Here is a 26,973-nt window from a genome sequence, read left to right on the forward strand (position 1 = left end):
CCTTACTTCTGTGCTTGCTGGTGGTGGCACTGTCTTCAGAGCTGGGTGCCCGGCCAGCAGCTGCCGTTCTGCACTCTGCCTTCAGAGCGGGGCAGCCAGAGAGTCGTGGCTGCTGGTCAAGCGTCCAGCTCTGAAGGCAGTGCCGCCACAAGCAGCTTCTCATGCACCCTTCCCCCTCTCGCCCCCCTGAATACATAGTGCATCCCTCCAAGGGGGTGTGCTCCCCAGTTTGAGAACCTTTGGAATAAGTGACACTGGCACTTTCAGTAAAATTTAGTTAATGTTTTTATTTTTTTCACAAAATGTAAAGTAAATGTTCTCTGTAAAAATGCAGATTCCATGTTTTTTTGTGTTTTTCCATGGCAAACAGATTGATAGGATCTCTGCTCACGAGGCATACCAGATTTCAAATCAGTCTGAGTAACCATGCAGATGTTAGAGCACTTAGAAAAGTTCAGCTTTTTAATAGAAAGCTAAAGTAGACCGGGTGGGCCACTATAATAGAGCTATGTATTAATTGTGTATGTAATTGGATTCTACAAGGTGTATCTCATTTACATATCATCATAAAGTGTTTTAGGGCTGAGGACTGATCTGATTAGACTTGTTGAGCGTAACAAATACTGTAAGATGTACGTTTAGTTTATTATTTTTTTAGCTGTTGTGCTGTTTCACTTTAAGGTCCATGTTAGAAGAGAAAATCTTTTAATATTTTAACTGATTATATTTGTAACTGGGTATGTCTTGTATATGTGTATTGCATATACACATCTTATCCTAAATAGTAAAAATCAGTTTAATAGTAGGATAGCCCTAAACAAGACATGTTTGTGAAACTGGAACTATTCTCAGGACATCTTACACAGTAATATAAAGAGTGGACCACCACCACAGTAGTTGGCCTTATGTGATTTATATTGGGTTAATCTTCTGAGTAAGAGGTTCCCCCTGGAGCTATAGAGTAGACAAAGTCATGGGCAGATAGTTACATTACCCGATTTCTCAGCTTTTAGTAGGTGGAAAAGATGTCTTGCAACTCTTTCTAAATATGACCAAGCTTATACTCAAATATACTATTTCTGGGAGAGCGAATTCCAGTCTGCCTTCATTGTCTATGAACTTGACCCTCAGGACAGTGTTCTGGATTAATGTAAGTTGTATGGTGGTCCTGAAATGGAGAGACTCTATTAAAATTCTAATTTTCTTTTATGTCATGCTGGCCTAAATTATGCCTAGTAGTTTGTACTTCAATGTGGGTTTTTGGCAACTGATAGGTAGGGTGATGCATAGCTGTGATAAGTCCCAGCTGGCCTCCCTCCCTTATAGAAGCAGCTATCCAGGGCTTCTGAGTGAGTGACTTTTTGTCCCAAGTAGCAAAAGCCTGGCTCACGGGGGCAAGGTCCACATTTCAGAAGGATCACAGTCTGTCTGCTAGTTGCAGACTGGTTGTGGGGAGGAGAATAATTTCTAGCTGTTTATGCTGTCTGGGAGCAGAAACAGTATCGTGTGACTTAGGTAATCAGTTATACACTATGAATAACACAGCTGAATTTGAGCAGTTAATTTGCAGCCTGCATCTGATGAAGTGAGCTATAGCTCACGAAAACTTATGCTTAAATAAATTGGTTAGTCTCTAAGGTGCCACAAGTACTTCTTTTCTTTTTGCGAATACAGACTAACACGGCTGCTACTCTGAAATCTGTAGATTGAAACTTGCTTTCAATACACAAAATAAATGAACAGTTTTACAAGTCTGATGATAATTGTTTGCAAACAATTTGGAAATTTAAAGGGCTAAATTTGCAACATGTGATCTTCACAAGGAATAATTTAGTCAATTCTATTGGAAGTTCTTTAGCACTATAAGTTTAGTGTATGTCCTCAACTCCTGGACAATGGTCTTTTGTAAAATCTGGCTTATGGTTTACACAGTGCATTGACCAGAGACTTCTGCAATAACTGGTCATAACAGGATACCTTTGAATTTTCTTCATTTTTTTTTCAGTCTGTCTCTTTACATTCTGTTAAAAATATTTTCTTTTTTTTTTTAAAGAAGAAAATTCTTCATAGAGATAAATGTTGGAGGTCCTAGTCTGTCAGACACATTTTTATTTTACCAAGTTCTTAAAGCTATTTTAGACTAAGGAGAATCTGGGGACTCCTTTAAAATGTATTTTCTAATAGATAGTAAATAAGTCCTATAAAACTAGCTTTTCCAAAATACATATGGATACTAATTTGTCCGAATGAGCTTAAGAATCAGCTCAAAGCTGTGTTTGAAATTTTGGCTTGCAAAATAGTATCTGGGGGAAAAAAAGCTTTTTAAAAGGTTAAATTAATTCCTGTCCTATTGCAAACTCCCCCAAAAAACAAACACTGGCAGAACACTTTATTCCTATAGTTTGACCAAGTTTTTATAGCTGTGTAAACCTGGTAATTGGAGTCTGTAATGGAAAGATTGGCCCAACCTAGGTACCAGATAGCAAGGCTCAGATAAATGGCAAAGCAACAACATTGGAGAAATGCCTGAAAATACAACTTAGCACTTTCTGTATAGTTGTATGCTTGTAAGTTTGTTTCAAGGTCATTGAAGAGTGCTATGACATGATTTCTCTGTAGGAAGATAATCCAAGATGGATTTAGATGCTGGTTAGAGGTAACAAGTTTTGCTATATTTCAAGAACATAGATTATTGATAGTACATCTGGAGACCCACACAGCAAGGTGCCAGGGAAAAGAATTAAGCGAGGAACTTTTATATACAGCAGTTCCTGCCAAGGAGAGCAGAGACTCTTGAGCATACAACCAGGAAGCTGTTCACTTTTAGGACTGGCTATAAACGGGAACATTGTTATTAACATACAAAATTATTATTACCAACTTTTAACCTTCGTATAAATGTAAACTTGCTTGGTCTCTACTAGCAGAGCTTTCCACAAGAGAATCTACACAGGTATAAGAGTAAATGATTTTTTAAAAATCATTTTCTACCCTTTAAATAAAGAGTAATTGAATTTAAAAAGGGGTTGAGAAGAGCTGTGGCTACTGTCCTCTAAGTGGTGTCAAGTAGTGGACTAGGGCTCCATCCTGACATAGGAGTCCTCTGATTTTAAGAATATAGTTATCTATTATTCCCTTAGTCTTTTGGAACTTGTGTTGCCTTACAAAGTTCTGTATTATAGAAATGTACATGAATATAAAATGAAGTTAATTACAAATTCTGATAATGACCAGAGCTCTTCAGTTTAAAAAAAAACGTTGAACGCCAAACTCCGAGGGATGGATATTTAAATACAACGACAAAAATATCAATTGTTTTCTTCTTCAGGGGAAGATTTTGCTGTTGTGCAGCAGGAAATCATTATGATGAAAGACTGTAAGCATCCAAACATTGTTGCTTATTTTGGCAGCTATCTCAGGTACAATTTTTGTTTATTTTGCTCATTTCAAAAATGCTGTAGCACTACCTCTCTGAAAAGGAATGATCCATCGCAAAACATAATTTATTAACCACTGTTACACTGCCATATTTTCTGTGTTTCCTTTACCAACAGTACTAATTGCTAAGCTATTTCTCTATAAATAGACTGTTTCTACTGACTGGATCCTTCAGGGACATCACAGTTCAGTGTAGGTGACATTTAATCACATCCTTGGTCATGAATTGAGATTTCACAAACTCTGTATTGGGACAGCACTGAATGAATTCAGCAGGGCAAATATGCCGAATGTAAAGAGAACTATATGCACACAAGTGTCTTTAATTAGGTTTTGCTAGAATAGATTTTTCTCTTATTATAATAGCAATCTTTAACATATATCTTTTAGTTTGCATCAAGTTACATCTGCAAGTGATGTTTTCATGGAGTAAACTAGACTTTGCACCAAAAAAAACCTTGGCTATTTGACGATTGGAAATTGAGGAAAAACTGAGGAGGAGGTGACTCTCTTGCATCTGCAACAGTAGTTCTAAAATAAGTATTAATCAAGGACGTTATATTGTGGTACATAGGAAAACTGAAACTCTTAACATTTCTGAAGGCCACTAATGTTTGTGGTTTGGGGTTCCCTTTGAAATCTGAAGGTGATGCGTATTTCAGTTCTGTATTTTATTTTCATCCTGTCCTCTGATAGCACGGTTTTTAGCATATTAGGAGGTCTTGACGCTGTCACTTGTTAATAAATTGTAGTCAGTTGCTTGACCACACTTTGGTTCATTATGAAGTATATTCAGGTGACTAGCCTGTTGCAGTCAGGATTATTATTACAAGCCATTAATAATATAATACAGGGAAAAGGTTCAATATGATACCAGTCTCCAGAAAGCTGCATCATGCAGCATTGTTACATTCACCATATGCAGGTGTGCTCCCAAAGTTACACGTCTCAGCTGTTAGTATTTGTAAGATGATTTTATAAATTACACATCTCTTTACATGTCATTAAAGTCCAACCCATCAGATTATACGAATTCCTGAAATTATTGCTCTGTTCCTTCCCTTATCTTTGTTTTGGATACTAGCATTGGCCTGTGAGAATAACTCCCTACCTCTTGCTGTAGTAAAATAATCATATGTCCTGGTCCTGACAGCTTTCCTATCTACTTAAGCCAAAGTTTGCTTCTGCTAATGCAAGGTGTTATGGGATACTTAGCATAAGTGAATAGGGTTATAATAAAGATATAGGTAAATGGAGGCTATGTAACTGCTATAATATTTGTGCTTATTGCTATTTATGCTTAATGCGTATTAATATATAGTGTGGATAATACATATTAATATGATGTAGGCACTAGCCAGCATATATTGATCAACATACTCAATAGGTGTCTCATCTTCCCCTGCTTTTGTTTCTTTTGAGTAGCTTCTTGAGTGAGAGATTAATGAGGCCCAATGAGTATTTAATTATTATACAAAGTGAAATAGCTCCAACAGGAAACAGAGAGAGTGTGACTATAACCAGAGGGGCTGGGCACTCAGCTGGGTCATGGGAGACAGATTCAAGTCCCTGTTCCTAACTGGGCAGGGCAGGAACTTGAACCTGTTTCCCACATTACAGATAAATGCACTGGGCTGTTGGCTATTCTGAAGTGTGTGTCTCTGTCTCTGTCTCTCTCTTTCTCTCTCGGTTTTTCACAATTTTTTTTGAAAGATCTGTTTTTTTGTTCTGATGCAAAACAAAAACAAACGTTGAAACTTTGAAATGTATCACAAAACAGAATTTTTATTTTCCAGCCAGCTCTGGTTTATGGTCCTCTCTCCTCTTAAATTTATTCAGGCCTGCATTTGAATGCAGTATTTTAATCTTCAGTTATGGAAATGCGCTTAGACCGCAGGCACACCTCTTTGTGGCTGGACATGGCGTAGCAACTCATTCATCAACTAGTATCCCCTACAGACATCTGCTCCAGCCCTGCAGTTGTGTGCCTGCTCTTATGACTTGGCTCTCCAGCTAAGTCACTGTAAAATCCCTTCCCTTCCAGGGTGACAGTGTCCCACTTGACACTGGTCAGCAATATGGTGTGCTCCTCTTCCATTCCACTCTTCTGCCAGAGTAGTGGCACCAGGACTTCTCCTTGCAGTCTTTTCACTGCAGTCAAAAGCACAACAAGTCACACCAAAAGAAGTTTCTGCCTCTTCCCTGTGCTTGATCATTTAATCCATCCTGAGGCCTCCCCAGCTGTCTGTTCTGCAGAAGGCTGTCAGGGGTTACCTCCTTGGAGTCTTGCCCCAATCTGGATCCTCCACTCCAGGGTGTTGCCTCCCCCCCCAACCCCCCAAAAGGCCATCTGCCTGTCAGTTGGCCTTTTCTGGGGCCCAGTTGAGGAGTCTCATCTCTGCTGCTGTCTCCCATCAGGGTATAAACGCCCTCCTCTCCTCTTTACTGCCCAGAGATTGAGAGAGACCCAGCTTCCTTCTCATTTGGAATTCCTCTCTTTATAGGCCTGGTCTGCACTAGGAAATAAGGTCAGTATAACTACATTGCTCAGGGGTGTGAAAAATCCACACTACTGAGCGACGCAGTTAAACCGACCTAACCTCCAATGTAGACAGCGCTAGATCGACTATAAAATTCTCCCGTTGACCTAGCTACTGCCTCTCAGGAACGGATTACCTACGTTGGCAGGCGAAGCCCTCCTGTCGGCGTAGCTAGTGTCTTCACTACTGTGGCGCAGGTGCAGTGGTGTCACTGCAGCATTTTAAGGGTAGACAAGCCCATAGAAACTAACCAGCTCCTACTCCAGCTAAGACTCCTCTTTAATTGGACCTGGCCCTCCCTCCAGATGCAACCAGATGTGATAATTGACCTCTTAAGTTCATATTAACGTTTTTACCACCTATGCGGGGGTGGCCGCATCATTGTTTTTTTCTCTAAACAAGACTTTTGAAGTATAACTTTTTTCTTATGCTGTTTTTGTATATGTAAGTTTTCCAAAACATAAATGGTCAGGGCAAACTTTTGAAATTACAAATACAGTTATAAAAAGGGGTTGATTATGATGCAGGTAAAGGAATGCCTATTTGTTAGTTGTAATGAAAAGTCCATGCTAGAAATGATGTACATTTATAAAACTGGATAGAAAATCGTGTCGGTACTTTAATATAGTTGTTTCTAAATGTTTGCTTAATTCAGTTTTGATGTGTGTATATTACAACGGCATGTGAATATGCTGCCTGCTGTCCAATATAGACAAACTTTAGTCTCTCACTAATGGCAGATTTAAAAAAAATTTTTTTTTGGTATCTAAAATGGTCATGAGTTTAAAGTCTGTTATCTCCTGCCCCTGCACAGCTAGAAACAGACTTTAAAGCTTAACAATAAAATGGCGTTACTATCTTATTAAAGAGAGACAAGGTGGGTAAGCTGATATCTTTGATTGGTGCAGTAAAAGGTATTACTTCACCCACCTTGTGTTTCTAATATCCTGGGAGCAGTGTGGCTACAACAACATTGCATTACTATTTTTTATTTAATTTTGAGGATTTTATGGGTCCCTCATGAATGTTCTATACACTGCCTCACTCTCCCTAAAGAGCGTACATGTAGGAGCCTGACCCTGCAAACTCCTGATCTGATGGATGAGGGTTTCAGGATCATATCCTAGGTATAGGCAGTGGGTTTAAAACTAACAAAAGGTAGCATTTTTTTTTTCACACAATGCACAGGCAACCTGTGGAACTCTTTGCCAGAAGATGTTGTGAAGGCCAAGACTATAACAGGATTCAAAAAAGAACTAGATAAGTTCATGGAGGATAGGTCCATCAATTAGCCAGGATGGACAGGGATGCTAAACCATACTCTGAAGTGTCCCTAGCCTCTGTTTGCCAGAAGCTGGAAATGGGTGGCAGGGGGTGGATCACTTGACGATTAACTGTTCTGTTCATTCCCTCTGAAGCACCTGGCATTGGGCGCTGTCAGAAGACAGGGTACTGGGCTAGATGGACCATTGGTCTGACCCAGTATGGCCGTTCTTTATGTTCTTAGGTATGAAAGGGCCAAAGAAGACAAGCATCACCCTAAAGACAGAGTTAAGATTGTTGGGGTGTTTTAACTGTGAATGGTGTCCATACTTTCAAATAAATAAGTATAAAAACCTTAACTATGAATTTGGGTTTCTGTTGCTTGTGGGCCTTTAAAAAAAAAAAATTACAGCATTCTTATAAGGCTGATTTTAATCCTTAAATTACTGTGGTGTACTTTCAACCTTTAACTCCATTTTAACAAAACATTTTGTCTGGGAATATATTTAGCTGTTGGGAGCTGCTGCCAGACAAACTACCTGTGAGAATGTAGAGTGGGCAGACGATCTTGTAGTTTGTCAAGAGAAAGGGTGAGAATCCTGTGCAGGAGAAGGCAAGAGAAACTGTTAGAGGTTGAGGGTGGCTTAGAAAAGGATGTAGGAGGGGAAGGTTGGAATAGAGAGGCTTAGCAACAAAATGAAAGGAGAAGATCAATTTCAGTGTTTGAATATTTTCTTCTGATTTGATTTTTGGAAGTGTTTTATCCTTGATTTTTTCAGTCAGGAAACTGAAAGTTAGTATGTTATCACAAGTCTATCCTCTCTCCTTGTCCTCATGTTTGTCATTTTATTAATCTCCGCTATAGTATTTAAAACAGACCTATCTAGAAAATGTAACTGTCACACTGGAGAGACTCATGACCATGAGTGCCTACCTCCGAGCAGACTGTCAAAAACAGTGCAGACTCCCCAAATTGACGGTATGTTCTACAATTAGATTTCGCCAACTCAGTAACAAGTATGAACTCCTGGATCACTGTACTAATCTTAACATGGAGTCACAGACAGACCCCGTGGGCTCTCCTGTCTATCTTGTCACCCAAGCAATCTGGACTCAGTGATAAATGGCCAATTACACCAAAAATCACACACTATTCAGGTTGACAAGAGACAAGTATTTACCCCAGATCAGTTGGTACCCTAGATCTTACACCAAAGAACACAGGTAGCCAATCCTGTAATAAACTATCTAAAGGTTTATTAATTAGGAAAAAGAAATTAGTTATTTATAGGTTAATGCAACCAAGCATATATACACAAATGAGTTACCGTGTATAATTCGTAAAGATGACAGCGATGTAGTAATCAGTCAATTCAAAATGTCTTTCAGGGAGGACCCAGGGGTAACCCCTGGGGATCTCTGCTTTAATTTATTGTCTCTGGTCCTGTGAGAGTGCAAACAGCAAAGAGATGACAAATTTCCTTGTAACCCTGTTTGATCTTTTACATTTGGCCTTGTGGGAGGAGCTCCATTGCACATAGCATTTCTAAAGTGTTGTTGGATCATTCAGCAATCCTTAGTGTTGTCATGTTTCTTAATGGGCTATTTAATCTTGATAGACCTCGTTAATGGGCAGAGGGAGGAGAGGTCGTTGATCCTGTGCTTGGGTTCACAAGTTCAGAGCAAACATTTTCAGAGTTTTAAAGCAAAACTTGCATATTTCTTTATAGCATGGAATACAGACATTACAAGTGAGATTAATGCATGTAGCAATTTACAAGCATTTCATAGAGTCTAAACATTAAATACATTATTATAAGAATAATATCTATTTTGAACAAAATTAACATACAGGTGAGCTCCTTTGGTTTCCAGCTGTGAGTTTCAGTTCTTAGCTAAAGCCTACGGCCTTAGCTAGAGCTGGCACTGGTTTAGCAACAACTCAGTAACTAATTCTAGTTGGGGTACTGAACACACTTATAAACAATTCTTGTACTCTGTGTGGGATGAACCCACTCAGTCAGTTATGGCTCTGGGCCTTACTGTCTTAGGATAGGATGAATCAGATTTTTATAGCCTCTTTTTATCCTCGGATTCATTTGATTCAGTCAGTTTTATTGATAGAGAAAAGAGCATTTCTCTGCATTTTAAATTGTCATTCACTGAAGATAAGTATTCTTTTTATCTTTCATTTCTGATAGTGTTGTGGTGGACGTTACATTGCTTTGTGTTTCTGAAGTGCACCATATTAGACCTGTATCTTCCACAACACTTCTAAAAGTAATTTTTATAAATTTTTAAAAAGTTACATTATCAGTGGAAAAAATTTTTAAAAAATGAAGCTCTGTTTTAGTGTTCAGATTTTCTCCAAATGTGTCTTCTGTAAAGTAAGCCTTTGTGAGAACTAGTTGATCATTCCATTCTTCTGGTTTTTAGAGAGGGAAAATCCTTGGGTTGTGGTAAGCCGTTATCCTGCCAGTCAGATTGAGGGAGTGGTAGTAACCCAGTGTTTGCATTCTCTCAACTGTTACCACAGAAAGCAAATTAGCCATTGAGTAGGAAATAAATTTCCCTTGGTAGTCCATTCTTAGGCATTTTAAAGCACGCACACACACGCTTCATTCTTATTGTTCCCCCAATTTATTGCATTAATGTGAAGTTCTTGGATGTTTTAAGTGCATATTTTTAGTATCATATAGCATAGATACTTTGTTTTCATTTGTACCTGCATAATATGTAGGCTTGTTATATTCTGTTGCCTAATGTTTAAGACTTTTGAATTATCTGTAATAGTCCAAGTTGTAAATATGGAAGCCTAATGAATCTTTTTACTTTTTAGGCGAGATAAGCTATGGATTTGCATGGAGTTTTGTGGAGGTGGTTCTCTACAGGACATTTATCATGGTAAGCCATCACTGCGCATCTGTGAAAGCTAAATATAACTTGTTAGACCAATGTATAGTTACAGTATTTACAGGGTTAAAAATGAAAGTTTTTAAATGGTGAACATTGTTTACTTATGTCTTAGGATCTAATATATATTATAACCATTTAATGACAATTTTAACTTGTTTAAGGACAAATAATAGTTTATATATTAGAAAAGTACCAGTTTGCCAAAACAAACAAAATTAACTACATATTTTTAAAGAAGGGCTGTGCTGGTAAGAGAGAAATAACTTGTGTGTTTTGATATACTGATCCCTTGTTTGTCTTTAATTTTACAGTATTTCTAATGTAAAAAATAAAATGAATATGCTTCTAGTCATGCAATTTTAGCATATATCCACTTTTCTTCCAAGTTCGTATGAGCTTGGCTTTACTATATTACACATTATTACCTGTATATAGCTTGTATATTTGACCTATCATCATGAGTGGTGTTGCTTGCATAGATAGATTATGTACATTGATATTTGTATTAGAGTAGTGCTTAGAGGGTCTAAACAGGAATCAGGGCTTCATGCTGGGTGCTGTAAAGATGCAAAATACAAAGATAATCCCTGCTCCAAACAGTTTACAAAACATGGTTTAAGATTAGATACAACAGTTGGGCAAAACACTTAGGAGTTGGGAGGGGAATGATAAGGTAACAGTGAAATGAGCAATCCTCTGAAAACACCACGTATTGTTGCAAAAGTGAAAGGTTGCACTGATGGACAAGAGTACAGCCCAGTTAAAAAGGGTCTTAGCTGAATGTGGAATGTTAATTGCTAGCTTTATTTGCATTACATTAGTTAAATCTATCGCTAAGGCTGTAAAAAAGTTGATTTTTTTTTTTTTGTTCAAAAATTGTGGCCACAGTTTGTTAAAGCTGTGGTTCAAGGCATAAAGACTACCTTCCAAAGTAGAGCAGCAGCACAGAAGAGATGACTCATGTCCTGGTTGGCTCTCAAAGGCAAGCATGATGACGGGGAGGCTGGGGCAAATATAAGTGAGTGGTGCAATCTGGCACACAGGGTCACAATACCACTGAAATTTGTGATAACTGTAAAAGGTAAAAGTTGTAGTTTCTGCAACAAAATTGCAGCCCGTAATTTTCTTACAGCCCTATCGATCACACAATGGCAAGAATACATTAGTTGATAGAAATACATATTTATGTTAGAAAAGGCTTTGAAAAATGTTCGGATAATGGAAATATAAGAACAAGGATTTTATCACTCTGGCACTGGGACCTGCGTGAAAGGGACAATATTCAAGACAAAATGGGTAGCAAACGGGGATTTAATTGCAGCCCTGAAACAATCTTTCCAGATAAAGATCCACCCTAGGAACCTTCAAGCCACCAATATCTAAATTACAAAGACTTCTGTTGGAATTATTATTTATGCCAGCTATTACCACGACACTAGTTTAACCATAAATTCCTTTATTAAATCCAAAGGTCAAATGGGTATTTATATAACTGCTCTAAACATGCTTACAACGCCTAAATAATAAGCAATTTACTACATCCAAACGGTAATAGAACATTGATAAGTACTTGATCAAGATACTTACAAACAGGCTAAACCGAGAGGTGCATAGACTTATATTGGTCTGCTCCAACTTGGTCATACAGTTTCTAGCAATGAACCCTGTAAGAGTGTACTTTTTTATACCCTTTAACAGACAAGTGATGTCATTGCCAATTACTGTCTTCAGCTAAAATCCAGTTTGAGACAGTCCACCGTTATTTTTCAGTCTTAATCCAGATAAGACTTACAACCTCCTATCTTCCCAAGGCCTTTCTTCCCCTCCTTGTTGACCAGTTTTTCCATTGCACCTGGGTTCACATAGGGTTTAACACTGGTATGCGGGCTGGGATGGTTTATGCTGGATCCCTTTAAGAAAGATTCTTTTTGTCTTATTTAAAACCATCTGCAGTCATCCCTGTCAGTCAGAAGCCTTCTTTTTAGAAAATTTCCCTTATCTCATTAGTTAATCTTTGAACCTGGCATCCTCCCTACTTCATTCCTTCTGGCCTTATAACTCATTATTTTCAAGGCCTGTCTTCTACTTGCTAGTCAAGGCCTTTCTTTACAACACACAGATACTAATCAAACTTAAGCTAACTCTAATTCTTTAATTTCATATTTATCCCACAACTTTCCAGCCAGTAACGTCATCTTCTGCACTGGAAAAGTAAAACAGCATACATAACTTCAGGTTTATCTCATAACAGTAATCAAACTGAAGGATCATTTTACATGCTCCGATCATTATAATGACCCAAGAAGTTATCTGAGTGGCCAAGTCTGTCCTTGGCATTTCTGCTAACATTGATAAGAGCGTCAATTGTGATAATTTTTGTGATGTGGAAGATCTGCTCACTAGGAAATGAGCTCATTTCACATAAGTGGATTGAACAGATGTCCTGTAGTAATGCTTTCCTGTAACTACTGATTTTGGCTTCAACCCTGTTATTTAGAGTGGAAGACTCTGTACTCATTTAACTAATTTCCAAGCTGTGTCTCAGTCCAATCAGACCTCAGGTCTCAACAATTAAATCCTCAGGCTATGTCTACGCTACAATTAAACACCCACTGCTGACTCATGTCCGCTGACTTGGGCCCATGGGACTCGAGCTAAGGAACTGTTCAACTGCAGCGTAGACGTTTGGGCTTGGGTTGGAGCCTGGACTCTGGGACTCTACCCGCTTGTGCGGTCTGAAGCTGGGCTCCCACCCACACCCAAACATTTACACCGCAATTAAACAGCCCCTTAGACTGCACCCTGCGGGGTATGGCTACGCTTTCATAAAAGACCTGTGGCACGGCCGCGTCTGGCCTGGGTCAACTGTCTCTAGATCTGTAAGCCCGTGGGGATGGATATCAGAGCCCAAGCTCCAGCCCAAACCCAAACATCTACACTAAAATTTGTAGCCTGGCAGCTTGAACCCTGTGAGCCCAAGTCCGTTGACCTCGGCTCTGAGACTTGGCGTCGCTGTTTTTCTGTTGCAATGTAGGTGTACCCTAAGAGGTAACACCAAAGGATTTCCGTATACTCTAGTTCCCTGGTAATTAGATTTCTCAAAATACCCATGAATTCGTATCATTTAGTTATCCAGATTTACCTAATTCCAGAACTCCATGCTTCCAAAATGTAACTCCTATTTTATTTGAAGATCCTCAGGAAAGGGAAGACCGATTTAGATTTGTTCTCAAGTTTCATATTGCAAGGTGGTGTGTTTTGTGTGAAGATTGGGAGTTTCAAAGGAGCCTAAGCAAGTTAAGCACCCAGCTTCTAATAGATTTCAGTGGGACGTGAGCACCTAACTCTCTGAATCTCCTTTGAGAAATCCCAGCCTCCATCCATATTTATTCTGTTTACTTCGTCAAATTCGAAAAGTTTGTGAGGAGGGTCGCTATTCTTTTTTAGAATCATTTAGTTTCAGGGTAAAAATGGTACAACTGGAGCCACAGAACATAGACTAGTGCTTCTGTGTATGTCTGCTGAACTTGTGCGAATCACAACACCAGGAAAAAATTAAACAATTTTTGTGTTTAAAAAAAAAAAAAATTAAAAATTAAAAATTTATTTTCTTTCTTGCAGTGACTGGACCACTTTCAGAACAGCAGATTGCCTATGTTAGCAGAGAAACACTACAGGTAGCGAACAGTCTAATTTGTACATAATTGTTAGTCTTCTGGGAAAAATAAAAGGACCAAAAACATCTGATCATCTGGAAGAATCATGTTAATACCTTAGCAGTTACTCTATCTTTTGCTAAAGAGAAGATCCTGTATAATAGCTTTCACAAAATGTAGAATTATTCTGTCATCGGGTTCAAGTTATTGCAGAGTTGTTTAAAAGGAGGTTAGGACCTTCCATCTTCCCTGTAGTCATGAAATTGGCAGTGGAAGATTGAAGACTGGGAGAAGCTGTTAAATTTGAATTAAAAATGAAGCAACTACATATGCATTTGTCCATGTATGCATAATTGCATTAAATAAGATATTTGATTTATTCTATAGATCAGTAGAGAATTTGAAAACTCAGTTTTGGATATGTAAATGAGTTATAGGTCTTTTCTTATAAATATACCCATATGTCTTAGTTTATTTACAGGATACATATTTCTTTGTTTAGAAAACTCCAGGCAACAGTGTGTGGTCTCTTGCGTTTAGTTATTGTTTTGGGGAAACTTTGATTCCATTTTATTCTTCTAGTCTGAGAGTCTTGAGATCTCTCTCAAATGGGGCATTTCTTTAGCTATATAGGATGAGATTTTTGGGGTTATTAATTTTTGATTGTTTGAGAAATAACATGTTGTTGTTCTCCTTTAGTGTGTCTTTATTGCTTTGGAAAAATAAATGAAGTACCTCACACACGTTATTGGAATGTTTTATGAATGAATGTTTTTGTAGATTATGAAATTGTCCCTTAATGCATGTATGATATTAAAACTACAGTATTTTGACAAAATATAACATTCATAGGTTCTAATATGTTTAAAATAAGCAAAATTTATAGTTCAGTCATCCTCATCAATCAAAAGTCTGAGGAAAATATATCTTGTATCACTCCCTAAAAGTCAACAGGCTTAGTCCAAGGCCTCCAAAACCAAGGTGGGAAATCGAGGTCCCATTGAAGTTGATAAAAGTTTTGCCACCGCCTTCAGTGGGGCCAGAGTTTCACCATGGGGTTCCTAAAGTTAGGCTACAAGTCCATGTTTAGGAACCTTAAAAAAGGGAATTTATTTCACAAGTGCTTCCCAGCACCTCCCATTGAAATCAGCAGGAGCGGCTGTGTACTCGTCACTTTTGGAAATCTGTTCACTTAGGTGCCTAAATATGGACTTTTAAGGGTCTACCTTTAGGCATCTGGTTTCTGAAGCCTTGGCCTTGCGTTCTTTTAGATCAGTGGTGGAAGTGAGCGAATTGTTGACCCAGTTCTGCAACAGCCCCAAGACATTCAAATCTAGGGGCTATTAGTAAAACTGTTGAAGCTGATGTCAGCTGTATTTCTATAAGAAAATACCTATTTCTCCAAAGATACTCATTACAGTGAATCCCACGTTTGGGTCCAGGTCCTTGCATGCACACGTGGTGGGGATTCTCATCTCAAAAATCTGAATTGCTGGTTCCAGCTGGTTGTGTTGCATGCCAACCATGCTCAGGAACCTAGATTCCCTTTGGTGCCCCAATGATCAGTTCTTTTCTCTCATGGTCGATTTAAGGAGTTCCAGTCGGGAGCACTGACTAGCTCTCCAGCTAAATTGCATTCAGGCTATTGATGAGCTGACAAAAAAGGGAAAAACACCTCCCAAAAGCATATCCTTGCTAGTGCTCCTATCTGTCTAGGTATTTATGCCATGCTCATCATCTGAGCAGCTAACAAATCTTAGAAACAAGCCCTATCTTTTTGTCCTCCACCAGTCAGTGGTTTGCTTTTATCACTGTGTGAAGGTTATTTCAAAGAAGTGGGGCTTATTTTTGAATATGAAGATGGTAATATTCACAGTAGTTCCAGTTTTTTCAACCATGAGTTCTGTAGTCTTGGTCCACTTGCCAAAGTAGGTCTCTGTCCCACACTTAAGTGCTTCTGTCTTGAGTTCTGGAGAAATGTAGCCATTATAAGAGTTCGTAACTGCCAAGAATGAGACAGTTCAACTGCAGCCAATCTCAGAGGATTCTGGAACCTCGTACTTGATTCTGGCTACTCACTGAATACAGTGCAGAGAGTGGAACACTGAAGCTGGTGTGCTCTCAGTAGCCTGCGTTGTCATCAGGCTCAATTTCTTCCCCTTCATCCCACCACCTTTTGACGTTCAAGTCTGGATGCATTGCTGAGGCGCTGTATGTGGGTCAGCCCCAAGCAGCTTCTCTGCTCGGTGGTGTTTAGACATGAGTGTTTTTAGCTACAGTTCTCTCAGAGCCTTTAGCCGAACTTAGTCTTATGTGCAGTTGATGCTCTCCAATTTTGTATTCTTTATCATTTCAAATATGGACGAAGAAAGCTGGTTCACTGAATTCAGGAATGCCATGATTGTAGTCATACAGTTTCCATTATGGATGTTCAGTATTATGTTTTCTGGTTCAACAAGGACCATGATTGACTGGAGTGCACCATCCGTTCTTGGATATTAACTCATTCAATGTGTCAAATCCTGGAGGAAGCACCTAAAATGCCCCCTACAGAAATTCCACTAAGTTTGATAAATAGACCAGAGTTGAGCTCCTGCATTGGGCACAAAGGCTCTATACACTTGGGGGTTAATTGAAAATCTGTATCTAAGCACATGATCTATACAATAGGTGTATAACTAGTGGACACTGAGATAAAGCAGTGATAGATACTTTAGAAATATCTAAATGTTGCACAACAGAGATGGCACTCTACATGCCCAGGACAATATTCTCACTCTCCTTGTGTTCCTGGTATGAATGTGGTGCTCTTTATATTTATTTACTGATCTTTTCCCCTGTCCCCTGTTCATTCTTTGTCCTATCTCTAAATTGGCTGCTGCTGGATAAGTACAGTTTGAATGTATGATTGTTAAAATCTAGAGTTTCATTCTCATTTCACAACCAGCCAAAACAGTATTTATTAACTTCAGTAAATCACTGAATTGTATCCTAAACCTTATTCTTTTAATCTAGTAAATAATTTTCTGTAAAATGAAAAATGTTTAAGGCTAAATAATGGTGTAAGTATTTTTTTTAACTAAAGACCTTGTTCTTAAACTGCAGGGATTATATTATCTTCATAGTAAAGGAAAAATGCACAGAGACATAAAGGTAAGTCATTTTTTTTTAATTTTTATTCCCTTAAAATTAAAAAAGCTACTCTCACAATTAGCTGAATATTGTTACGTATCCATTTTCAGAGAAATATTTAAGAATCGCTACTAACTAACCTTTTTTTTTACGTAATCTTTTATTGGGGTTCAGTAGTCACTTCTGTAAAAAAGAGGGAAAAAAGTAGGACATTTACAAATGTATACTTGGAGAATAATTCAGTTTTTTTGTCACTTAGATCAAACAGAGCACTTACTTGGGACTAAATTGTGGCATTTAGCCACTGCACTTCCTTGGGAGAAACAGAGACACTTATTACCTTGGGGGAGCATTTTCAGTTGTGCTGGACGAAAGTGGGAGGAGGATTTAATCTTTGATATACGTTTAAGGTGCAACATACACCTCCCTTTGCACCAGCCAGCAGGATGGAGTCATGGCAAGGCCAAACCCAACTTTTGGGGGCATAACTTAGGGCAGGAGCTGCTATTCTGTATGGCACTTATGGGGTGGTGGGTGGCAAGTTGAATTAACCCTTACATCACAACTCATAGCAAAAAAAAAACAAAAACAAAAAAACCCACCACACAAAAAACCAAACAAATCCCCTCAGATACCGTTTTTAAATCTTGAATTTTAAACATTTATTTGAAAATTGACTTTAAATCCTTGTGATATTGGCAAAATATATAGGCAAACTTGTGAGACCTAGGTGCCTTAGTGCAAGTGACCTGCATTTCATACATTGTGACTAGCTCCCATTTATCTCAGTGGGATATATGGGAACTCAGCAATTGTGAAGATCAGATCATTTGTATTTAGGAGCACAACTGGATTGTAGTACTACTTGTGATTAGGCACAGAATTATGTACTATGTTCCAGTCACAAGGTCTGTCAGTTACACATGCACAAAGCTTTTCAAAGCTATTGGGTTGCATGGGTGTACTGAGGGCCTGCTTTGTCCTTTTGTATAAAAACTGGTAATCAGAAAAACAAGCTGTACTTTGGAAAACCTACTTGGCTTTTTCACACACCAACTTGTCTGTGGTGCTAACCTCTGCCGCTAAATCAGTTTATCGCCTCCTTCCTGTTTAGCTCTGCCTTAGCTAGCTTCTCCCTTAACTCAGTTCTACCCTTAGCCAGCCTCTTTATTCAGCTTAGGCTTGTTCCATGTCCTTTGTAACAGGTAATTATAATGGAATCTGGCGTGAAGGATCAATTTTGAGCATATGTTCTGGTGGTTAAATCCAAATACACTGCGTGTAGCCTCACAACAGTGTACTTTCCAAATCCAGCACAAGCAAAATCACTGTTTTCCTAGGCATTTTAATATCAAGGCAGGTCCCTCAGATTACGAGTGAGGATCTCAAAATGGGACAAAACTGTTCTTCTTTTGGAAATATAAATCTGATTGCTTTCCTGTTGGATCTTTATAACTTGCCTATTAATGAGTGTAGATAGAGAAGGGAAAGTAAGATTTAATCAATAGAGGCAAATGGTCACAAAACTAATTCTGCTGTCTGGGAGAGGATTTCATAACTAATGGGAATTTGAGTTGCATAGACATTTACGGCTACAATAAAATTTACAGAGTATTTGTGAACATGGGGGTCCCATAACCTAATGTTGTTGTCATTTCACTTTTACAAATATTCTGTTAATAAAATTTCAGATTCTTCAAACACTTAGTCTTTCGTGGTTTGTCCTCTGCTCTCAATTTTATCTCAAAACATACATATTTTCTTTGCCTTTATATCTTAATTTGTCATTCCTTGCTGCTGTGGTATTTGAGAGCCCAGTTTTGCATCACTTTATTATAGAAATAATGGTTTCAGATGAAGTTCAAACTTTGTAACTGTGTTACAATTAGGTCTCCAGAGTTAAGTAAGGGTGGGAGATTATTTGGAGAGGCAGGGGATTTGACTTTTTTTAGTTGCTGGTTTTACTGAGCGAGGTTTATAATAAATTGTACTGTTGCACCTATGGTATTATTTGTGATTTATTTTTAAATTATATCAAGGGCCTCTAGAACATACAGATAGGTGTTCTCTTAGTAAATTGAAATAAATTAAATAAAATACAGAATATAGGTAATATTTGATGCTAGGGTTTATATTCCAGAGCATAAAGAAGCATAATGTTAAAAAAAAAAATACACCTTTTAATTGAATTCTTTTTCTCTCTTTTAAGGGAGCAAATATTCTTTTAACAGATAATGGCCATGTAAAATTAGGTAAGTACTTCAGAAATCTTTATCAGATTGTACTGCACAAAATACTAAAAAATACTGCAAATTATAAAAACTTTTTTGAATTCTCATCCAAGAACGCCAAAATGTTATATAATACCGGTAAACTTCAGTGAGGGGGGTATTATTAGGACTATTCTTTTCATTGATGAGGTCTCAGTTGTGGTTGAATTGGTGCATAAGTGTGCACGACTGGCTAATCAGACTATAGCTTTGGAAATCAGTTGAAAGGCATACTCCCATAGTGAATTAGTCTGACATTGAAAAGGTGGGCTAAAAATTAAATCCTTTAATAAATTTCATTTTAATAAATGCACCTGCCAAGTCTCAGAAATATGAAAACTACCTCCAAAGGCTGCATAAATATATGAATCTAAAAGCGTATATCAGAAAATCCTTATGAATATACTTACCAGAGTCTATTTAAAAAAATTAAATATTTTTCATAGGTACAGGAATATATTGCATTACATTTCAAATTAAGTTTATACAGTTACTCAGAATTATAGGGAAAATGTTAACTAATAAAACATATTATTGATCATATTAACTGCCTTCTATGTATTGCAAGAGTAGAAAATGAGAACTCTCAAGACTTATTTCTTTTTAATTTATTTTAACTTTAACATGGGTGATATGATTTCCCAGTCAGAATAGGTTAGCAACCAGGAAGGGAAAGAACACTTTTGTTTTAAAAACGAATGAAGAGAAAAACACCATTGTAAAAGAAACAGATTCACACTTAGTCACATTTTATAATTTATTTTATTCAAGCACAATATTAGGGGTTAGGTGTTTTGTTAATGTCTTCATTTGTAGTTTAAATCTGTTTTATTTTTAAACTGATGTTGATTACTTTTCCAGAAGACTTTCTTAAACTTAACCATGTTGTGTTGTTCAAGAAGTGTTAATATCCTTGGTCAGTTACAACTGCCTTTGACTGCCCTTCTATTTTTGTAGTGACAAAGATTATTTTAAAACATTATCAGTATTAATATTTCTGGTCATGTTTTACATTAACAAAATAAACATTTATTTTATGATCAGCATTAATATATGTCTTATTACACGTCTCGTATGAAGACGTATCTCAGTTCTTTACAAAAGTTTCCCAAGTAGCGATATAGCGTGTGCTCTCAGCAGAGCAGAGCGGATGGAAATAACTTTGTTCAGAGGATTTTTAGAGGGTTTATTACATGGACAGATGGTATAAAATTCATAGGTGTACTCTAACATGGGAACATATACATATTTGTGTCTGTTAGGACTTCTACACTGCAATTCCTTCATCATGTTTCTTGTGGTGTGTGTTTGGCAGGATGGCTGGGAGAAAGTGATTCTATGGAAATTTATGATGGATCCTATAAAAACCTCATTAGCTTCTGTGTCCCTAGATATTTAGAAGTTCTTACTACAAAAAAGCTTAACTCTCCTGTTGATAATTAATTACTTGCTTTTGATCATTACTTCATTAATTAATTATCTTCATTTTTTATAGCTGATTTTGGAGTATCTGCACAGATAACAGCTACAATTGCCAAAAGGAAATCTTTCATTGGCACTCCATATTGGTAATTGTTTTACTTGATTGTTAATGTAATAGTAACTTTTACAATACCAAAAATAATAATTTTTATAAAAAGACATTTCTGTACTTAATTTCCTGGTTAGACTAAGCATTTTGAGAGTCTCAGCTTATTGCTCGTCTATTTTATTTTTTTTTAACAACTTATACCAAATATTAAACTTAACTACACACCAGAATGTTGTGGCCAGAGTACTGTGATGCTCTGAAAAACAGTTGTATCAGCTATATACGTCATCACCATTGACTAATATCAGTCATTGAATCTAATTTTAAAGTTCTCCCTGGAGTTTCACCCCTTTAATTCTGATCTTGCAAATACTTTTTCTACCCACCCATTTAGGTTTCAAATGTTTCTTTTCACTGACATGCCTTTCCTGGAACTCTTCACAGTTGGGAGGAGTTGTTTCACTTGTTTGTGTCAACAGATGTGCTTACTATGTCTGGAATGCTCTTCTCAGCCACATCCTCTTCAAATCTTGTTTTAAAAACCTTCCTATTTGCTTTAGTCTATTAAATTAAATCCCACTCACCTTTCCCTTCCACTAGTACTTCACACCCTTTTATTCTTTTCTCAGCCTACAAGTATATTTACTTGCATATTTATCATTTTTAAATTTCAGCTTTTTCTTTTACTCCATCTGTGAACTGGAAATGACTTTCCCTGGCTGCCTTTAAGAGAGTTGTGTATATTTACTGTAAATTATTATTTCTCTGTTCTGTGCTGCTTTGAAAAGTGTTTTGAGATCCTTTGTGTGAAAACATGATGTACAAATATGTATATATTAGCACAAGTCTCTCCATTCAGATTTGTATTCTTGAAATATGCCCATGAACTAGGTGTTCAAACTCTTCCATAGTGTGGGCTATATTTTTAATTTTAATAGTGGACCCACCTTCCTTTCACAGTAATACAAACCACCTTCCACTCATGATTGCATAAATGGATTGTGGCTCTGTTTCCTGGCTGAGGTGCCTGGGTGACTGTAAACCTGATCATATTGGTCTCTAACACAAACCACTATTTAGCTGCCAGGTTTTGTCAGTGTCCTTAAGTAATATTTCAGGTTGACTTGCATAATTGTAAATAATTTACCTATAATCATGAACATCACTTTTGAAAATGCTGTGTGGATTTAATGCTGGTAAGACACCAGTTTTACTTTGGAGGGCTCCATTGAGCAGTGCGAGCAGGTATGGGCAAGTAAGACTTCATTCCTTGTACCTGTTTGAAGAGATGGAAGGGAGAGGAAGGCTTGGGGGGTAGGGTGGGGTTAAAGATAACCAGGGGGTTTTAATGGGGAGAGGGTATAGTTGCTGGGTGGGAGTGGAGGAAGTTGCTATAGGGTAGTACTAGCTCTTTTTGGTACTTGCCTTCCATTTCCACATTAGCTTTTGCTCCCCACACCATCTCCTATTCCTCCCTTAACTCCTGTTTCTCAGTGGTCTCTTCCTTCCAGCAGTAGCCCCTTGCTTTTCTTGCCTTTGGGGCACTAATGCAACAAACATAACCTTCCCTGCTCCAAACGGCTTGGAAAAGGGCAGGGGGATTAGAGAACAATCGGCGAGACAGAGTGGCTGTCTGTTCAGTGTGTGCCACAGTGGTCTCTAGTGGGAGCCAGGCGTAACTGCGGACCGGATTCCTTGCTTGTTCAGGACCCAGCTGAATGTATGCGTCATACAAGATGTGTAACAGTACACAGGTCTGCAACTAAATGTTCAAGTGATTTTTCTATTTTGATTAACCTTTTAATTCTGAGAATCGCTTTTAAGGTAGTAAAGAGAAAAATAATGGGAGGAAAAGAGACACACATTCATCTCATCCTCTTTTAGCCAAACTAGCAAACTTAGTGCTTTTTGTACGAGTTTTGTAATAACGTAAGACCTCACACTTACTTAGTACCCATGTTCCTAAAAAGATTACAAAATGCTTTACAAATTTAAGATATACGACAGTCTCTTTAACTACCTCGAGTGAAGTTGCACAGTGATTTAGGACAGGAAACATAGACGAATGTACCCAATTGAGATGGAAGAAGAAATTTAGGTAAGCAGACAGTAATTATCCATATTGGAACATGTTCAAGTCACCAAGCTTAACAGCACAGCTATGCAAGAAACATACCTTTCTTGATCACAAATGGTAAGGATATCTGTGTTTAGAGCAGTTTTCATTTTTCTCTTGCTACATAGTGTCACCTACCACTGTTCTGGGGCATTGATTCATTACTGACTGGGAGGGAAGAGTATCATCTACTGAACTCCTACTCCAGCTGGGGGTTTTTCTTGGTGGTCTTCCATATTAATGAGACCCAGCCATGCTTGGATTGAGTTCATAGCCTGATATGGCTATAACATGTAACCGTGTCTGTAACAAACCAAAATAGGTGTTTTCACATTACATTAGTTAGTCAATAATTTTAAAATGTATTGGGTGTGTCTGTTTATGAATATCAATTGAGTGTGTGTAGTACTTTTGCATCTGAGCATCTCAAAGTACTTGCGAATTTTAATGAAGTCTCTCAGCACCCCAGTGGAGTAGATAATTATTTCCATTTTACAGATGAGGAAACTGAGACACAAAGTGGTTAAGTGTCTCACAGGACATATGTGCAGAGCTGGGAATAAACCCCAGGTCTGGTGACTCAAGGAGTGAAAAAGTTAGATGCATTTTCCTATAGAATTCTCCTAACCTTCAATTTATCACTTTCCAGGGTGATGTTTTTAAACTTTTTTTATAGTTAGATTGTACTCCAGTTTAATCATAAAATGTAGGGCTAGTTTAGTAGGCCAGTGGTAGCTCACTTGTGCTATGGCTAAGAAGCCAACACTAGCTGGTTTTGTCCATTTGCTGCCAGACTTTGGGGTATTTGGGAGGCATATACTCAGCCCTGGGAGGATATAGACAGAAAATTGCACCTCACTGTTGCAGTTCCTCTGACTCAAGAGTGTTAACTGGTTTTGGAATGACTTGCAGCCAGCTCTTCTCGGTTGAGTGAGTGAACGCCACAACACTAATGCCATAGAGTGGAATGGACAAAGTGGAAAAAAACCTGAAATACCATTGAAGCTCAGTAGATCACAGGATTTCAAATGCTTACAAATAAGTCAAATTAAATAAAAGGTTGTGTATACAATGTGCTCTAGAAAAATGAATAATAAAACACTGACTCACACTGAAAAGTGTTTGAGTTAGATTTATCTCTCTCCACAACTAACAGAGAAATGTCTTTTCTCTTAAATACGTATATATTTTAGGATGGCTCCAGAGGTTGCTGCAGTTGAAAGGAAGGGTGGCTATAACCAACTGTGTGATCTTTGGGCTGTTGGAATAACTGCTATAGAACTTGCAGAACTTCAGCCTCCTATGTTTGACTTGCATCCCATGAGGTTGGTAAATAAAAGCTGTTTATGGCAGGCTGTGAATAAAATTTTTTAAATAGTTGGCTAGACATGTTTGTAATATGAGGAGTTATTGCCAGTAGTATTGTCTGCAAGTTTTCAAAATGTACACATGAAAATTTGTAATGGCTGCATTTTGCATAAACAAGTTCCCTCATCTCACCTTTTCTGGGTTGATGGATTTTTTTTATTGCAGCCAAAAATAAAAATTTGTAAAGTAATGGTTAATCACAAAAATGTTACCGGTTTTCAGAGCACTCTTTTTAATGACGAAAAGCAACTTTCAGCCTCCCAAGCTAAAAGACAAAATGAAATGGTAAGCATATTTTGCTTTCTTATATTATACTAATCACGCATTTCACTAAACTACTGAATTCTAATGTTCACTATTTCATTTTGCAGGTCAAATAATTTTCATCACTTTGTGAAAATGGCACTTACAAAAAATCCTAAGAAGAGACCTACAGCTGAAAAATTACTACAGGTATGATTTTTGTTTGTATTTTCTGAAGTAGTTCTGAGCTAAAAGTACCTTTAAACTTACCGGGTTGAAGTTTTAATGTAATCTTCCTCTTTTCCCTTGTCTTTATCTTTTAGCATCCTTTTGTTACACAGCCCTTAAATCGAACCCTTGCTATTGAATTATTGGATAAAATGAATAATCCTGATCATTCCACGTACCATGATTTTGATGATGATGATCCTGAGGTAAGAATACATGCTAACCATAAAAGTAAATGGGTTTTGCTAATAAATTTTTTTTTTAAAAATGTATGGCACTTATAGATCTAAAAGCATTTACTATAACGTCTATTCTGAGATCTCAAAAGCTTTTAAAAGGTCATTTTAATCTCTGTGTAACCAGAGTATGGCTGGTTTTGTTACAAGTGCAGTAAATATCAGAATTTGTTACAATTGGGAAGGAAAACCTAAAGAAGCAGAAAGCAAGGGTGAAATGATAAGTTCAGAATATCTAACTGTGATATTTTAGGTTCTTAATTATTGTTTAGACAAAGACCAGGTCGTGTATGGCACTATAAAATAATAATAATAATAATAATTAATAATCCCCTAAACCCATAGAGGTACAAGTGTAGAAATTGTTTATAAAACCTACTTGTATTCTTTTGTTAATAGATATTCAGGTTCATGAGTATGGAGTCCTGAGATACTGTAATTGTGTTCCTGTATGTTTGTGTTTGATTTCTTTTGTGAAAAACTAACTCTCAAAATGTCTGCAAATGGAAATGATCTTTCAGGGTGCGACCAGGCTAAACTATTGAATTCCAAAATTTATTCAGTTTTGACTTCGTAGACTGCTTGTTAGACAAAAGTTAGTCAGATGTGATAAGAAATAAAACTTGCAGATGACAGTAGACTAACACATCTCGTTGGAACTTGAAACAAGCCAATGTTATATTATTTGTTTGTTTCTGATAATGCCCACAACGTGCTGAGCACTATGCAATAGTATGTGGGCTCTTAAGAGCTTGGGAAATAAAATACTGTACACAGACAGAAGGACAAGGGGTGGGAGTAAGCAGTACATAAATGTAATGTTCTTACTGATTTTTATAGTACCAGACAGTATGCAGGCAATTCACAGAAGAAATATAGACCCTATTTTTACACTGAAGATCTTACAATCGAAAGACAATAAACAAAACAGCAAGGGAGAGCAGCACCTGGTGGAAGGGGTCTCACTGCATCTTTGCTAAAGGAGATGATCTGTTGAATGCTAAGCCTACTGGACTGGAGTCTCTAACATTTGGGTTTTCATAATCCAAATGATTATGGTAGGGGAAACCCCCTCATCAAGACGAAAAAATAACCACATATGGACAGATAGTGAAACCAGTGACTTGTCTGCATTTCTGATTTGTAGTTTAATTCTTGTTAAATACTGTTTGTACAGGAAAAAAGAGGGGGATGTTGTGAGTATGCATATACAGTTCCTTCAAAATTGTAGCAGGAAATTAGGAAGGAACGGTCCTAAGAGTTGCTCTCCCTATGGGATTGTCCCTGGTTCCTTAGCAGTTGGACTGAATAATTGATGTGCAGTCTCCTTCTGCCATTTGCCAGTGGAAGGATCCCTCGTATGATTTGCACCTTCCTCATTTTGAATTCTCTTCTCAGGCCCTTGAAAAGTGATTGATGTCAAATTTTCCTTTACTGGAGCCATTTCATTCCACAGGGATTATAATTGTGCTGGAGGGCTCTTTAACTCTTAAAGAAGGGCTCACTCTTCGGTGTCACTTTTGGCTTACTACTAACCTCTGCTGCCGAGTGTGCTCCTAGTTCTTGTCTGTCCCACTACGTGCAATATGGTGACAGCAATGGCGGTATCCTATCTCTAGAGAGAGGAAAAAATAAAGGAAAAAAAATCAATGAAATTCCACTACCATGAGCAGGGAAAGTTTATTTTCCTTATCCTCAAGCACTGTAACAGCCCTGGTTCTGATGTCAGGGCTAAACTTGGCAGTGGGGGCGGGGAAGAGAGAGACTAAATGCCCGAAGGAGGCTGGAGGGCAAGAAAAACTCCTACCCAAAGGAGAGGCCAGAGAAAAATATATTTTCCTCAGAAAGGAACATAGAGAAGAGACTCTCTCAAGAAACTGGGCTGTGGGCAACATACCGGAACAGCTTCAGCAGGGTGTCCCAGACCCACAGAAACAGAAAAGGATGGGAGGCATCGCCACTGGAGAAGTGGGAGGGGGTGGAGAAGATGCCTTAAAGGTACGGAAGGAGCAGGATAAAAAGTAGTAGATTGTAAA

General features: G+C 37.8%; 1 protein-coding gene across 5 annotated transcripts in view; it reads left to right on the forward strand.

The window, feature by feature from the left end:
- The window catches only part of MAP4K3 (mitogen-activated protein kinase kinase kinase kinase 3), a 132,364-nt gene that overhangs the window by 22,878 nt on the left and 82,513 nt on the right, over positions 1-26,973 (forward strand). For 3 of the 5 annotated variants that reach the window (XM_007063162.4, XM_007063163.4, XM_037896248.2), the window contains 10 exons: positions 3,329-3,419; positions 10,081-10,145; positions 13,779-13,834; positions 16,919-16,966; positions 19,155-19,197; positions 20,711-20,783; positions 24,056-24,187; positions 24,453-24,515; positions 24,602-24,683; positions 24,797-24,907. In XM_007063162.4, coding sequence (XP_007063224.1) covers positions 3,329-3,419; positions 10,081-10,145; positions 13,779-13,834; positions 16,919-16,966; positions 19,155-19,197; positions 20,711-20,783; positions 24,056-24,187; positions 24,453-24,515; positions 24,602-24,683; positions 24,797-24,907 — 764 coding nt within the window. Of the gene's footprint in view, positions 1-3,328; positions 3,420-10,080; positions 10,146-11,045; positions 11,140-13,778; positions 13,835-16,918; positions 16,967-19,154; positions 19,198-20,710; positions 20,784-24,055; positions 24,188-24,452; positions 24,516-24,601; positions 24,684-24,796; positions 24,908-26,973 lie in introns of those variants that run through there. The other 2 variants (XM_043544140.1, XM_043544139.1) reach the window with 2 other exon arrangements.

Source organism: Chelonia mydas, chromosome 3 (genome assembly GCF_015237465.2).
Source record: "Chelonia mydas isolate rCheMyd1 chromosome 3, rCheMyd1.pri.v2, whole genome shotgun sequence".
Classification (NCBI taxonomy): domain Eukaryota; kingdom Metazoa; phylum Chordata; order Testudines; family Cheloniidae; genus Chelonia; species Chelonia mydas.